Source organism: Myiozetetes cayanensis, unplaced genomic scaffold (assembly GCF_022539395.1).
Source record: "Myiozetetes cayanensis isolate MyiCay16 unplaced genomic scaffold, myiCay2020 scf5-8, whole genome shotgun sequence".
Classification (NCBI taxonomy): domain Eukaryota; kingdom Metazoa; phylum Chordata; class Aves; order Passeriformes; family Tyrannidae; genus Myiozetetes; species Myiozetetes cayanensis.
The window spans coordinates 12708516-12723904 of record NW_026087742.1 but is presented as its reverse complement, the minus strand read 5'-3'; the positions used below and the strand labels follow the sequence as shown (position 1 = coordinate 12723904).

The 15389-nt window shown below is 34.1% G+C and overlaps 1 protein-coding gene across 2 annotated transcripts in view; it reads right to left on the bottom strand.

The window, feature by feature from the left end:
• Positions 1–15389, bottom strand: part of NCAM2 (neural cell adhesion molecule 2) — a 270726-nt gene that overhangs the window by 76664 nt on the left and 178673 nt on the right. For both annotated transcript variants that reach the window (XM_050331536.1, XM_050331537.1), the window contains exons 9-11: positions 14647–14797; positions 904–1091; positions 179–275 (exon numbers count right to left, since the gene is read on the bottom strand). In XM_050331536.1, coding sequence (XP_050187493.1) covers positions 179–275; positions 904–1091; positions 14647–14797 — 436 coding nt within the window. The remainder of the gene's footprint in view (positions 1–178; positions 276–903; positions 1092–14646; positions 14798–15389) is intronic.

Genomic DNA, 15389 nt, shown 5'->3' with positions numbered 1-15389 from the left:
GATTCATGTTCTGAGTAAACTGGTTTATTTTACTTTATATTGCAACTCAACTTTTAGAGAATTAAATTAACTGCAAACAGTCCATGGAATAAAAGAAATAGAGGACAGTGTGCCTGAACTTCATTTTGGTTATAGTACAAAAAATATTTAAAGAGAAGGAAACAAAATTTTAACTTACCAGCTTGATCAAGTGTATACTCCTGATATCTTGTTCCTATTCTGTTTGTGGCTGTACAATTATACCGTCCAAAATCACTGTCAGAGGTGGGAGCAATCTTTAAAATGAACACAGTTTGTAAGTATTAGTTGCTAGTCAGGTATAAATGTAAGTATATTCTCCTCAACCAAAATGCAGATGTGTTCTTACTTCACCCTATCTGGTATATTTCCCAAATACACCCTTTTCCATGTTAAACTCTCCCTTCTCAAACGCCAGTGAGGAAACCCAACAATGGAAAACAGTGACATTGTTCATCTTTATAATTTCACCTTTAAACAAGAAAAAGAATCTAATAAACTAATAAAATCTAATAAACTCTTTGTATATACAAAACACCTACCAGGCAGTCCATGTAATTTTTGGTATTAACTTGATGTGATAGTTTTATATTTATTTATGTATTTATTTACTTCCAAGAAATCGAAGCTGCATTTTTGTTCAGTGCCAATGGAAAACTGCTTACAAGCCATGCAAATAAGGTTTATTTTCTAACTGTTCACCAGAAACATGGAGATAAATCAGTTCATATACAGTTGTTGGGGTTTTTTTGGTATCTTTTTAAAGAGCATTTCTTGTTAAATTGCAAATTTTATCCTTAAATACACTCTATAGACTTGCAGTGGTGCCAAACTGATGACAAAATTATTTTATATCACCATGTTGATTTACATTTTAAGCATTACCTCTAGAATCAGCTTTCTTCCTGTACTGTAGGTCTTCAGATGTGTTGTATTTTTTATGGGTAAAACTAATTTTCCTCTTCTCCACTGAACTGAGGCAGAGGGATTTGCCAGCACTTCACAACTTATATTGATGGGATTGCCTTCCCAGGAGTAATACCTGGTTTGATTTGACACAAATGTTGGAGCATCTGGAAAAAGGAAGTAACACACAAGTTTATTGACTGGTTTAGTAAAACAAGCTGTACACTTCTATCCAAGTCTTCATGTTCACAGAAAAATTCCAGTTGATTGCTGTGTCAGTTTATTATTATGGACTTTGAAAGCATTTGTATTCAACCTTGAGTTTGTTGAGCCCTCATCTTGGTAAATTTCTCCTCTCCTGAAACTGTTTCAGCTGAAATTCTAAGGAAGAGGATACCTGCTAATTATATTTAACACTAGACAATATCAGGCCCTTAAAAAAACAGGAAGAACACTTCCTCTTGAGGATGAGAAGCTCTTTGGCCAAACCCTTTTATGACAAAGGGAGGTGACCTATGAAGCTTATAGAAGCTTATAGAAGCTGTTCATGTTATGACTTTATAGTATCTTGTTTTGCTATGGAGAAATTATGTTCGCTCTCCAAACTTTTATACATGTGTTTCAGCTTCACCCATTTCTCATTGGAACTATGAACTTAGGAAATCATCAAGCTGTATACAAGAAAAACAGTGGCGTGTTTTCCTTACAAGCCTGCCTACAAATGGCTACATGAAACATATACCAAACCCTGAGTCTGACACAGAGGAAATTGATGTTTGCAGACTGTGATTTTCAGATCACAATGCCAGTAGTGACAAGACTTACCTGTTGTATTCACTGTTTCTCTGGAGAGCAAGAACACTTCAGTGGTCTCCAGAAAATGACAAGGAGTAGCTTTTTTCCCTCCTCTTCTACTTATGTCTTAAGTAAATAGTATTTTTGTTTATCAAATATTTGGTTGCAATTTTTTTCTACTTTTACTTATATTTTACGAGCATTAAGAAAATATTCTTTATATTATAGTCAAGGAAACTCTCTTAGCATTTTTACCTAAAGAAAAGTGTTAGTTACAGATTTTTAACATCTAAAGTACATATGTATATATTTTTATTCTGACAAATAGCTTCTAAATATTTCTAGATGGGTCTCTAGGAAAAACTACTCTAGTCTTCTTACAAAGAGTTTAACTTTAGTCTAGAAAATTGCTAATAGGTCTATTAGAGACCAGAACTGAGCATATTTAAGTAAGAAGTGAAATTTAGCTTCAGGTATGGTTAAAAACTACTTCCTTTTTTTTTTTTTTTTTTCCTCTCAAGTTCACATTTCAAGTTATTTCTGTGTTTGCCTCTGTCAAAAAGAATAACTTTTTGATGACATAGGCTGCTTCTGCAGGCAGGCATACAGGCTTTGACTGAAAAGAATTGCTATGAATAGAAGTTTTAAAGCACAGATCAAAGCTGCTACGTTGCTCAACACCAACAGCATCTTCTTTAATAACTGTTCAGCCCTTACTTTTGTTAGAAAACAAGCAGTTTCACCCGAATAACTAAAGCATACCTGACTATGAATTTATTTACCAGATACAAGAACTCATCTTTCTGTTCCAAATGTTTTAATAAGTAATTCTAGTGCTCTTGATTTTCACATAATAAAACCATATTTCATCATCTACACAGGTTAATGTAAAGAATGGACTATCAAAAAATCTTCAGAGGTGACACGTCATGCTAAGGGAGAATATGAAGAAAGAGCAAACTGCAAATGCCTGTTTTATGGTTAAGGATAGTCAGGGATCTCAGAATACCAAGTCAGAGCCTTGGTTTTTCCTCTGGAAATGAAGTTCATGGTGGGAGGCACTTGTAGGAAGAGTGCATGAACTGACTTCTGCCTGTTCAACAGATGGATCAATAATGATTTCAACATATGGATCATAAATCTCAACAGGGTGTTTTTGAGGCACCAAATGGGGTTATGTCATAACAATTTTCATGTAAGCTGTGTCTCCCAATGAGCAATTTCTCAGAATTTCTCCTTTAATGAACACTGGAGTGAATGTTGAAGATTGAAAGATGCTCTGTCTGAATCTGAGTAACTTTCCTTCCTTGGTAATATCATATGGTTTGATGCTCTCTGTTGATTTAAATACACAAGTGGCAAACTCAAATCCTATTTTAAAAGTCTTACAAGTGACAAAGTAAAGTACACTTATGTATTGCAGGTACGAGCATTTAGGAGAAGAGGAACTTCCAATTCAGAGTGCTCTCTCTTGTAAAGGTAAATTTTGGCTGACCATAATATGCATTTGTTTATATTGTAAAAGATTAGGTGAGTTATAGACTGCTGTTTCTACATGACTACAGATACTAACACACATAAACATAAAACCCCAACAAATAGGACTAAAAATCTGTCAAATAAAGATATATCCCAAAATTGACCATTCATAAATTTAAAGCATTTCCAAAAAAAAAGAGCTGCACATTTTCCCTCTCAAGAAGTCTGAGTAAAAAGGCTTTGCAGCCACTTCCCCAGCAGCCAAAAGCTCCAACATAGGAAAAGCAGAAGGACTGTGCTAATGGCTTGATTCAGAGAAATTATCTTAAAGGAGATGATTTCTGATTTCCTAGTCAAGAATAGATTAAGGTGCCTGGAGAGATGTTTTACACAAAGAAAATAAGCCTGGAAATTATTTTCTTACAGTACAAATAAAAGATATTTTACATTCTTTATAAAATTAGAAAAATTGAGTTGGAAGGGAATAATTGGTTTATAAAAAGAATTTGCTTTTTCTTGTATGCCCTTCATTACTAACTGAAGTATATTATGCTTAATTGGTTACAGAATTAGTATTTATCAAACATAAACACAAAATATGTTTAATATAAAATAGAGCATGAAAAAACCCCACAAACCTTAAAGCCAAGGCTTTGAAAACATAAGGTTGGCTATTTTATATTCCTGCAAAATCTGATCCCTCCAGTTTTCTAAAACAATTAAGAAACAAATAAACAGAATATTTGTCAATAAATTCTACTGAGTGAAAATTAAGTAAAACCAAGCAGAAATGAGAAGGTGGACCTTCTCATATGTTTATATATGTTGAGGATCTTTAGCTGCAATATAATACTGTATAAAAAAAATAAAGGCTTCAGTGCAGATCAGTTAGAAAATTAAAACCCTTAAAGAATAATAATATGCTCTGCTTAGCTTCTGTGGAACTCAGAATTAATTTACACCTGACAAAAATCAATGCAGGGTGCAAATGAAAACCTGCTTTTAAGCTTTCGTACACAAAGTACAACCAGTTAAGGGAACATGCTGGACTTCCATATGCTAAACAGAAGTAGAAGCTTGAATACACTCCGTTTTTAAAAAAATCAACATTGATGGTATTTATTATACCTGAACCTTTGGCACTCTACACAAAACAAAACAAAAAACAAACAAACAAAACAAACAAAGTAAAAAAGCTACTGTTCATGTCAGTTATAAAGGCACAAAATATCATGGAATGGGTTGGGTTCAAAAGGACCTTAAAGATCATCTAGTGCAGCACCCCTGCCATGGGCAGGGACACCTTCCACTAGACAAAGTTGCTCAGAGCTCCATCCAACCTGGCCTTGAACAATTCCAGGGATGGGGCATCGACAGCTTCTCTGGGAAACCTATGCCGGTGCCTGACCACTGTCCCTGCCCCCAGTAAAGATTTTCTTCCTAAAATCTAATCTGAAACAATCCTCTTTTAGTTTAAAACTATTCTCCCTTGTCCTAGCACTACAGGTAAAAAGTCTCTCTCTCTCTTCCTTATAAGCTGCCTTTTCATACTGAATGGCTGCAGAAGTCTCCTTGGAGCCTTCTCTTCTCCAGGCTGATAAAACCCAACTCTCTCAGGCTGTTTTTACAGGAGAGGTGTTACAGCTCCCTGATCATCTTGGTGGCCTCCTCTGGACCTGCTCCAGCAGGTCCATGTCTTTCTTGTGTTTGGAACTCCAGAGCTGGAGGCAGCACTGCAGGTGGGGTCTCAGGCAGGGTAGAGGGGCAGAATCCCCTCCCTAAACCTGCTGCCCACACTGCTTTGGATGCAGCCCAGGATGGGATAAAAATTCATAAGCACTGTTATAAGGTTCAGCTATGAAAGATGGAATATTATTTTAGAGGGATGATGCAAGCCGAAGGAAAATGATCTCTAGAAGGAACAAAGACAATTATTACAAAAATAAAAGAATAAAACAAAACTATTCTATGAGAGTAAGATTCTACAAGCAATTGCAAATTTAAAGCGGCATTTTAGAGTGGTTAATGTTATGGCACCAGCATCAGCTAAACTCAAGCTGTTCATTTTTACAAACAAGAAAGAAACAGGCAAGTCAGTATTTCAATTAGAAGTAGTTCTGGATAACCTGTGTGAGATTATTTAAGAGAAGCAAAGTATGACCTGAAAACTGTCTCTTGTATTTAGATATCCTTGTTAGGCATAATGTCCAGGAACAGTGGTTCAATAACAGATTAATGCATCACCTGTCTTGTCCAGACTCTAATTAAATTAAGGACTTCAAAGATCCAGCTCTGGTGTACATTCAGGGTAATACACAAAATTAGATACAGCAAATTACCTGACTCAGCCCATGTGTCCAGACAATGTAATCAAAAACTTGTGTGCAGAATCAGATTTATACTTCTTAATTCAAGAACATAAGTTTTCAAACTTCTGTCTATTTGTTCCTCAACTAATTTGTTTTCCTGGATCATGCAATGAAAATATGTGACAGATAGGCCTAAGATGCTGGACATTTCCCCAGTTTATTGTTGGAATCCTCTCTCTTAGATGAATAATACTAGCATAAGTTTCCCATCATTAAGGGATTTAATAAACCACATCTTCCAGCAAATCTAGTACTGTCCTTGTCATTGATCCTGTGAAAGTACCTCAATTTTTCGTAATTCTGCAACAATTTGGTTGACAGCTATCTATCTTTCTCTTGTTTTTCTCCCTCATACCTGTATTCAATAATTAATATTTGAAAACTAATAGCTTTGTCTTGAATAAAAAGTAGAAGAACCTCTGCAGACAACCGCAATAACTGTCACATATTAATTTGTAAAAAAAATAATATCAGAACAATTTCAGAAATGTGGTTAGGTGGTTATATTTTAATCCATAATCATCCTGAAAATGAGCATAGGAACTGGAGAACTAACTTTTTCTTTACTGCTACTGTCACAATCATGACCCTGCAAGGAAAAAATGTGCAAGATCTGCATGGGAAGTTTCAAAATAGGAAAGTAGATGAAAGTTATCATATAATAATTTTAAATTTCCATGATTATTAGCTAAAAACAGAGGTCTGGGTTTTTTTTTTTTTCCCCTGAATCCAGCTCATAATTTCAAGTTTTGAGAGGTACGTGTTCCCTTCACAGCAACTGCAGGAAACACTACTCTCAGTAATGTTTCCTTTCCCCTGCCCCATTCTCTTGGTTCCTTCCAAAATGCATTACAATAAAACATTTATATTCAATAGTATGATGAACTATCAACTAATTCTCCCGTTCATGAAGAGTAAGAATCCCCCTCTTATTGGCAAGCAGTACTAGTTCCCGATAACCTTGACTAGGACAATATTTTTAATATCCAGACCCCACACCAATTGCTCCATTTCGATAAATGTAGGAAAAACACTAATGGTCATGAAGATAAGGTATCTTTCTGCTAGATGCAAAGCATGTTGTTGACATTGTCACCTTAAAAAACGGTGGACAATGAATGCATGTATGGTTCTGGTGCTTGGTGCTGCCAGAGTTGCAGAAATTCAATGTATCCACTTTTCTTTGAATTCCACTTGACATTAAGGAGTGGTTTTAGGTTGATCAATTGTAAAAAAAAAAAAAAAAAAAGCAAACAAGCAAACAAACAAAAAAACCCCACAAAACAAAACAAACTGAAACACCAAGAAATTTAAATTTCATAGAAATCTCTGTTGTGGATGGAAAAATCTCTCTAAAATTACCTAAACCAGTTTAAATTAGAAGAAATTATTAAGAAAACATAGCTAGACCAAATAAACTAAGTATTTCAATAGTGATGTTTTAAAAAAACTGTTTGTATGTGTGATTTTCTTATGCCAGTAAATCACCCATAGCATTGGCCATCAGATGCAGAACATGAAGACTCCCTCTACACATCTCTCGCACTAGCAGTAATTTTCATTTCAGTAATAAAATTATCAGGTACTGCCAATTAATAACACATTATTTTGGAATGGTATTAATTTGTATCAAATTTCCAAATGTCATGTGCATTGCTGGACACGATTACTGGAATAATTTAGGATGGCCAGACTTCTTACATCACATCTTATATTTTATAATTCTCTTATAGCCAGAAGTCAAAAACTGCCATGCCTTTCTCAAATCAGGTCCCTAACCCCAACTCTCTTCCTGTCCTGCTTGTCACTTTTTCAGAACAAAGTCCAGTCTTCACCTTCCACATTTTTCTATCTGACTCCTTATTGATATTATCCATCCAGTCCCTCATCTCTCTCTCATATATTTCCAAATAATAAAATTGTTTTATGGAGCAAGGACTCAGCATTGTTATCTCTTCATTTTTACATACAGTGATGTCCAGAAAACAATGGATAAAATCTCTAAGAAACTTAAAGGAACCAACTAAAAATCCAGTTAGCATTGCTGAAATTACTTTCTATACCCAACACCATTTCTAACCCTCTAAAGCTACATCTCATATCCCTCTGACCCCCAGTACAGTGTGCTCAAACTCACTGCGTATTTAAAAATACCAATTTCAAGTAATGCCAAGTATTCTGCACTTAAGGCAAGTTAGTTGGAAAAGGAAAAAAAAAAGGTTGAGGTTACAAATCTCAATTAAAGGTCTTTTTTTTTGTTGTTTTTTTTTGGTTAAAGTTCCAATTTTTCAGCATCACACCACCTGATTTTTTTCTTCATAATTCTCAGATGCATTGTTTCTGCTCTGCTGGATCTCTCTTGGAGGTATAGAGAGGGACAAAGGACATGTTGCCTTTTTTTTCATTCACAGGTCATCAGTACATAATATAAATTACACTTAATATCATATGAAATTACTTGCGAAACCATTTAAAATTTGCACATTCATTATCAATGTAAATATCTAAACTATTTATCCTGCAAGACCAAGTCATGAAATTGAAGCATCTTTAAGGAAACTAAGAAAATTCTTCAAATTTTTTCTTTTTATTTATACCTTTACTTTTCAAAATTGCATATGTGAAAAAAGGCATAGGTACATATTAATGAGTAAATTATTAGAGTGAAACAAAATAAAACCTAATTATTTTATTTATTCAAAATTGTATTCTTCTATTAAGAGAAAAAATAGCCAATCTGTTATTAAGCATTTACTTTAAATGATATCAAGTTCATTGCAAGGCCAACCAACCATGTAGTATAGAGCTCTGTTAGGTAAAAATTTAGAAAAATTCCTAACATGAACATCACATAACAAATCATTGACATATATGGACAAAAAGCTTTTAAGACAGAATTTCTCTTTTAAAGTATTTTTCCACCCTTTTAGTCCAAACAATAGGTATATTTACTACATAGATTAATAAAATATAATTTATCCACTTTGCCACACTTACTGTTGTAGCATCAGACAAAGAAAACAGAAGCGTTCATCTCTGGCTCAATGTGGGAAGCTTTGCTGAAATGGTTTTGAATGTGATTTTATGCAATAAGCCTCATTTTTGCTCTGAGTTCAACATTCTTAACCCTTGAAGCCACTGCAATGGCACATCAAATTTCCTTCTGTGCAAGTGCACAAGGTAGTCAAAGAATGAAAATGGTAAATCTTACAATTGATATTCACGAGCTCCAAAGACGTGTCAAAATTATCACATGTAAAATGCTAAAGATTGACCTTTGCTATCTTTGCTTTCCCATTTAAACTTGTAAATTTGACAGGAAGAAATGTAAGTAAAGCTAATAGTATTTTAATAGAAAAGATGCAAATGTTTTTTGGACTATTTCAAAGTTTTGTTTCTCTTGATGGTTTTTTTTTGTCATTTGTTTCTTTCCCAGGACATATGATTGTGATAAGATAGAGCTGGACCCTCATGACTAATGGATGATGGGAGAGTGTAAATAAAACAAAGCCAGGTTATTTCAGTGATGTCCAGTGAAGGAGAGAGGCAATCCCTTCCAAATCCAACCATTCTGTGGTTCTGTGAGGAGTGACGGGATGCTGCTTCACCTGTTTCTTTTAACAGAAACCAAATCCAAAGTATGAACTGTTTGAATTTATTCTGATTTATGAAAGCACTAGCAGCTGAAATTCTTGTGACCTTTGTCATAGCATCTAGGTTGCCCAGAGAAGCTGTGGCTGCCCCATCCCTGGAAGTGTTCAAGGCCAGGTTGGATGGGGCTCTGAGCAACCTGGTCTAGTGGAAGGTGTCCCTGCCCTTGGCCTGGGGTTGGAATTAGATGGTCTTAAAGGTCCCCTCCAACCCAAACCATTCTATGATTCTGTGATAACATTTGGGCCATCCTGCACACAGGAGTAGTATTTTCACCAGTTCAAAGCCTTGCTTCCTTGAAGGTAAATACAATTTGTAGCTCAATCTGTTGAACATTCTTTTAACTAATGAAGTATATGTTTTGCAAAGATACAAAATTAAACTGCATGAATCCAAAGCACCTCCATCAATTGCAGTGCAATCCAGTTAACATACAACAAAGTAAAAAGGCAAAAGACTAATCAATTCAGGAAACAAAGTTCAAGACTGTAACAGTAATGAGATTGATTTCAAATTGTGGCAAGGAAAAACAAACAAAAAGTAAAAAAGCCTGCTTCTGATAAGCAATAAAGTAGTATAACAAATACTGCACAGGTTTCTTTACAACTAAGGACCATGTTGCACATGCTGCACATTTTTTTACCACTGGAAATTGGTACTTAACTAATAAGCAATATGACTACAAAGCTCAGATTTGGATGAAAAGCTGTAGTAAGAAAACTACTCCTTTTTGGAAGACACTTTAAATTATTTAAATGCCTTTTTTTTTTTTTTTTTTTTAGAAATTGCTTCTATTGAAATCATGTTTATCAACTATTCACATGGCTTATCTCATACAAAACTGTACCATGTTACTCAGTGTAATATGTTTGTCACAGAGGATTCTATCCCAAAAAAACAGTCTTTGTGCACTGTGAGGCATTTTTGGACCATCCAACATATCTAATAGCTGCAATATTAGTATTGAAATTGGGGAGTTTTAACTGAAACAGAGTGATGTGAAAACTGGTAGTTGCAGCTAAAAAGGTCCCTGACCATTCAAGATGCTTCACAGGCAGTATGTGGGAAAACAAAGATTTTTCCAGAGAACATGTCTTAATACATTTTCTCCAAGAAGAGGACTAATGTCCAAAGGAATTTGCACCTGCTGATACAGAGCAGTCAGAGGTACCAGCATCTTAGACAACATGTGCACCTGGGAGGAAAAAAATAAACTCTGTGAAAGCTTCTGATTGGTTAATGAACAGTGAACACAATGAAAGAAAAACCAAGGGCACATAGACAGTCACTTTCAAGGCTCATAAATGTTGTTCACTACTGGTTTGTTTAAAGCTTTTCCAACTTAGTAAATCAGTGCAACCTAATTCAGAATAATACTATGAAGAAAGATGATCCAGCATATTGAACATGTCAAAATTATGATTTTTCTCCAATGTGAATTATGAAGTGACAAATTTGTGGAACCCAAGAAATAACAAGTTCTCTCATCAGAATGTTTCTTCATTTAGTCAAGTCTGTATTATGGTTTTTAAGATTCCTCTCTACCCCTAGCATGTATTTGTCATAATAATGTCAGTCACTTTAAAAGACAAAAAATACCATATAGAAAGCTAAACACCTATTTAGCAAAACTGAAACTTTAAGAGACACTTGATATTATTATATGTAAAATCAATATATAATTCACTGAGATTTATGCCTGTAACTTTCTCAGGCCCTCCTGGAAACTTCATCTTAGTGTCTCCTACTTTATCTATTTTTATTTATTTCTATAATTTTTTTATTAAAAAAGAAATAGGTATTTCTCTATGATAAATACAGAGATAATCTCTATAGACACATCTTAATACACAATATAAATCATAAATGCCATCACAAAGGATGTGTTATTTCTATTATCATCCAATACACACTAGGCTTCATTTCTACAATGAAATTTTGCAGTTAATGAAATCCATTAGCAAAGAGCATTTACAAATTATACCTTTATTTTTGATGTAGTTTTGATTTATTCTCATACTTACTCTCAGGAATACGTATATATATATATATATGCATATATATAAAATTACTTTATATGCGAAAAACTAAATGCAAAGATGACTTTGTAGGAAGAAATCCTTCTAAATGCCCCTGGGTTCCCTACACTTCATGTCTGCTTAGCACTTACTTGAGATAAAAGGCAGGGCTAACCGTACCCAGTTGGTATCAAACCTGATAATCTCTTCCTGTTCCGCAGAACTGCTCTTATCATCAAGAACATCCCCAACAGAGAACAAGGATAAAATATGGAAACTGTGTAATCCTACTGTCAGTTTAGGTCCCTGATAGGGGTCAGTGAATAAAAAGATGAGACAGTGACACCAGAGCACTCTGTGCCTCCATTAGACCTGTTTGACTGCACTGACATTTAAGGATGTGATGGAACCACACTCCTGTCCTGACTACACAGACTGTCAAATATATAAAAACATGCAAAGGAAACTGCATTGGCTTTGTTGCTAACTTGCATAAAGGCATAGGTGCATTGATTGGTTCCATCTAGAAATTAAGAACACATATAAAAATTAAGTCCTGCTTATTGATTTATATTTTCATTTTAAAATAGATACTGAGCTTTATACAAGAATATTATTAAAAATAATAAAAAACTCCACTGAAATGGCTTAACTGAAAGAGTCAGCCATATCTGAAAAAAATGCCTCTCAAAACTGGTTTTGAAGAGAACACAACAAAAATAACAGAAGAGAAAATTAAAATATTTTGAAACTTTTAATGCAATTTTGTAAATGAATATTTGAGAAAAAAGAAATCTAGAAGCCCTGATAACAATGTTTGTAACTGCAGTTAATATGCTGAAAAAATACCACTTAGAAACTATTACAAAGAGAATCAGATCATCTATTTGAAACTGGCTTCATCAAATCTTGTAGCAATCCTCCCTGTTTTTACCAGTTTGCTACAAACCCACAAATTAGTTGTCTGGTTTTTGAACCCGTAACTTTTGCTGAAACTCCCTGGCCTGCAACTTATGATGTGTAATAACTGGAATGAGGGATAACTCTGGCACCTGCTGCATAAAAGAAGGTATTTTTAGTGGAGAAAAGGACTGTTGGCACTTGTCAAAGGACAACACGGCACTAGAAGGAAATGGTGGTAATGAGGTGCTGAAAGATTCTTTGAAGAGGCTGTTTCATCACAGAAGTTTATGACAGAGACTTGACTGATGGGAGATGGGGCTGGAAAGAAGACACTTCCTCTTGAAGAGACTATTTTAAAGAGCAGAAGAATTCTTCAACATTAAGACAAATGTTTTCTTTCCTGGGCAAGATAAATAAGTTATACTTGCAGTTCATGTAGCAGTGTAAAGTTATTTGCAAAGGAAAGCAAAATATTTCTCTAACTCATTAATCAGAAAATGAATGGAGACAGACCTCAATTATATCACCCCAGAAATATTTTTGTTGCATTATAAAACTCCTGACATAAAGGATTTGAGGAAATTTGTATTTCTGTTATTCAAACACCTGTGCTGGAAAAAATTGGTTTAAACCTCATTAGCAGTTAATTATTTAAATCTTAAACCTCCAGTTTTAGACATGTCATAATACAAATCTTGTGTTATACATTAAAAATAATCATTACAATGTGCGATGTCTCTGACAATAGAATAATATTTCTATGTTCTTTATAAATTGTGTTTCCTTTGAAGTGTAGAAAATTTTGTGCTGTATCAAAAATTGTCTACCAAGGCATAAATTCAGACTTTAAATTATTCCATTTTCTCATACACTATATTTGATTGTTCACACACACATTCAAAATTAATTCTGCCATACTAGTATGAGACTATGTTACTTTTAAATTCTTACCATCCCTTCTAAAACTTTTACTCATAAAGGTGTTTTAGATTATAATAATATATTGTATCAATGCAAAGATTTTGTCATGCCCTTTGGAATGGATTCTGTGTTGCTAATAAATTTTTAAGTTTCAATCGTCCATGTTTTATAACATGGGGTGCATCACATCTCTCTCTTCTGAATATAAAGTGTATTAATATTTAATTTTAAGGCACAGTAGCTATATAGCCATAATCAAAGGATATATATTTTACCAGTATGTGAAGAGTAGGCAGGATTTCACAGAAAAGTTCTAAAAACTTCACTGAATTTGCATTTTTATCTAGTTTTTTTCCTTTACATATATATAAGTAATTACTAGTGCACTAATTAATAGCAAATAGCATTCATAAAAATAGCAAATTAATATGTTCCCAAAATAATATTTTGCAAAGTTCAAATACCTTTATGTGACTATTGAAGACTAGCTATGTTAAAGCTATTAATAAACACTGTATTTACTTCTTAGGTCTTCTGAGTTGGCAAATCTCTCCATTCCTAACCATTCTTTTTTGACCATTCTTTTTTTTCCTTTCAGATTTATTTCCTACGCCACAATGCGCTTGCTCCCCTGCCAAAAAGATGGAACACACAAATGCATGCTGAAGTCCCTTTCAGAACTCCCCAGTAAATCACTCAGTGGTCTGTAATCCTTACTTATATTTCTGTGCCACACATCGTATTCCAGCTTCTGTCCTCCCATTGGAAAGATTTTTTCTGTTCAGAGACTCAGTTTAAACAGGCTTGCTCAGAGTATATTGGAAATTTATTGGAAACATCTAGAAACATCTAGAAAATCTCTACAAAAATGGAACAACAATGAAATAGAAATGAAGAAGTTGTTTTGCTTTTTTTTTTTTCATTTTTCGAAGACCTTTGCACATGAATTTGAAGTACAGTTTGAAGAGACAATTTTCCAGTAGGTTTTTTTATATTTCAGATTTATATCCTCTGATTGGCTTCTAAAGCATCAGACTCTAGTTTTTTATTTTTTATTCAAGGGCTTTGAATAAAGACAATCTGTAAAAGAGATTGTCACCAACTTGATAACTCTGGCAGGGGTTATAACAGGGACAAGTACTTTTTAAGGATTAGTAAATGAGAGAACTAGGTGGGAAAAGGAAAAAAAAAAAAAGACTTTGTTGAATCTTGGAAGGTTAAGCTCAAGACTGAACTGCTGCTCAAATCAGTCCTTACCTTATCCTGCTGAACACTTTTCATCCCCAGCAGTCTCAGCAAGCCCAAAGATTTGAAACTATTAAGCTTAACCTTAAGTTAGTGGGTAATACCACTGGAATATGATTTCAGATGAAATCCTGTCTGCTTAAATCACCGACAAGGCTCTTATCAACTTCAGAAAAGACAGGATTCCTCTTCAGAATAACAATCTACAGCACATGCTTTCTATATTTATGCAAATTGAAATACAAATTACCATGAAAAAATGACCTTCCATTAAGAATGTACTTTTTTTTTTTTTCCTTTTAAAACAAATTTAAAAGAGAAAACAAAATATTAGAACTTACATTCAATATCAAGGTACATGCTCTTTTGGTGCCCACCAATTCTACTTGCAGCTTCACAGTCATATCTCCCTGAATCTGACAACTTCACATCTTTAATATGCAGTGACGATTTTCCATGCTGCCCTTTGACTTCTATACGGCCATCTGGGCTCTGTTTACATTGATTCAGGAAAAAAGAAGGTTTTATATATTTATATATGTATATCAATGTATAATTTATATATTAAACACCATTGATAAGAATGACTGAAAGCATCTCTTCACCTGTGGTGAAGTTATTACTGACAGATAAGCAACTTCTAAATTTTCCAAATAAATTAAAAAAAAATGTAGAAAAATATGTTCTGTTTCTAGGCACTATAATCAAGGGAATAAGTACATGCTTAAAGGAACATTGTCAAGAGAAACCACAAAATATATCAACTTATGACTTCAAGAGTGAACTCCATAATCAAAACTTCTTTATAATCTCACTCACTGTGTTATGAAGTTAATGAAAATGCATTCATGTAAGATCATTATATCTTAGATTACACTTAGCATTATCTCTCTGGTCCTCAAAAATGCAGCTGTGAAACTGGATAGAAATAACCCCTTTAGACAACAACCAAACCACAAATCCAATAATAGATTTATTTTCACAATTCACATTTTCTAGTCAGAAACTCACAATAAAAACTTTAAACCATAAATGCAACTGGAAGTTCTGGATTTCAGTTCCATATCATTGCATGGAAAAGGTC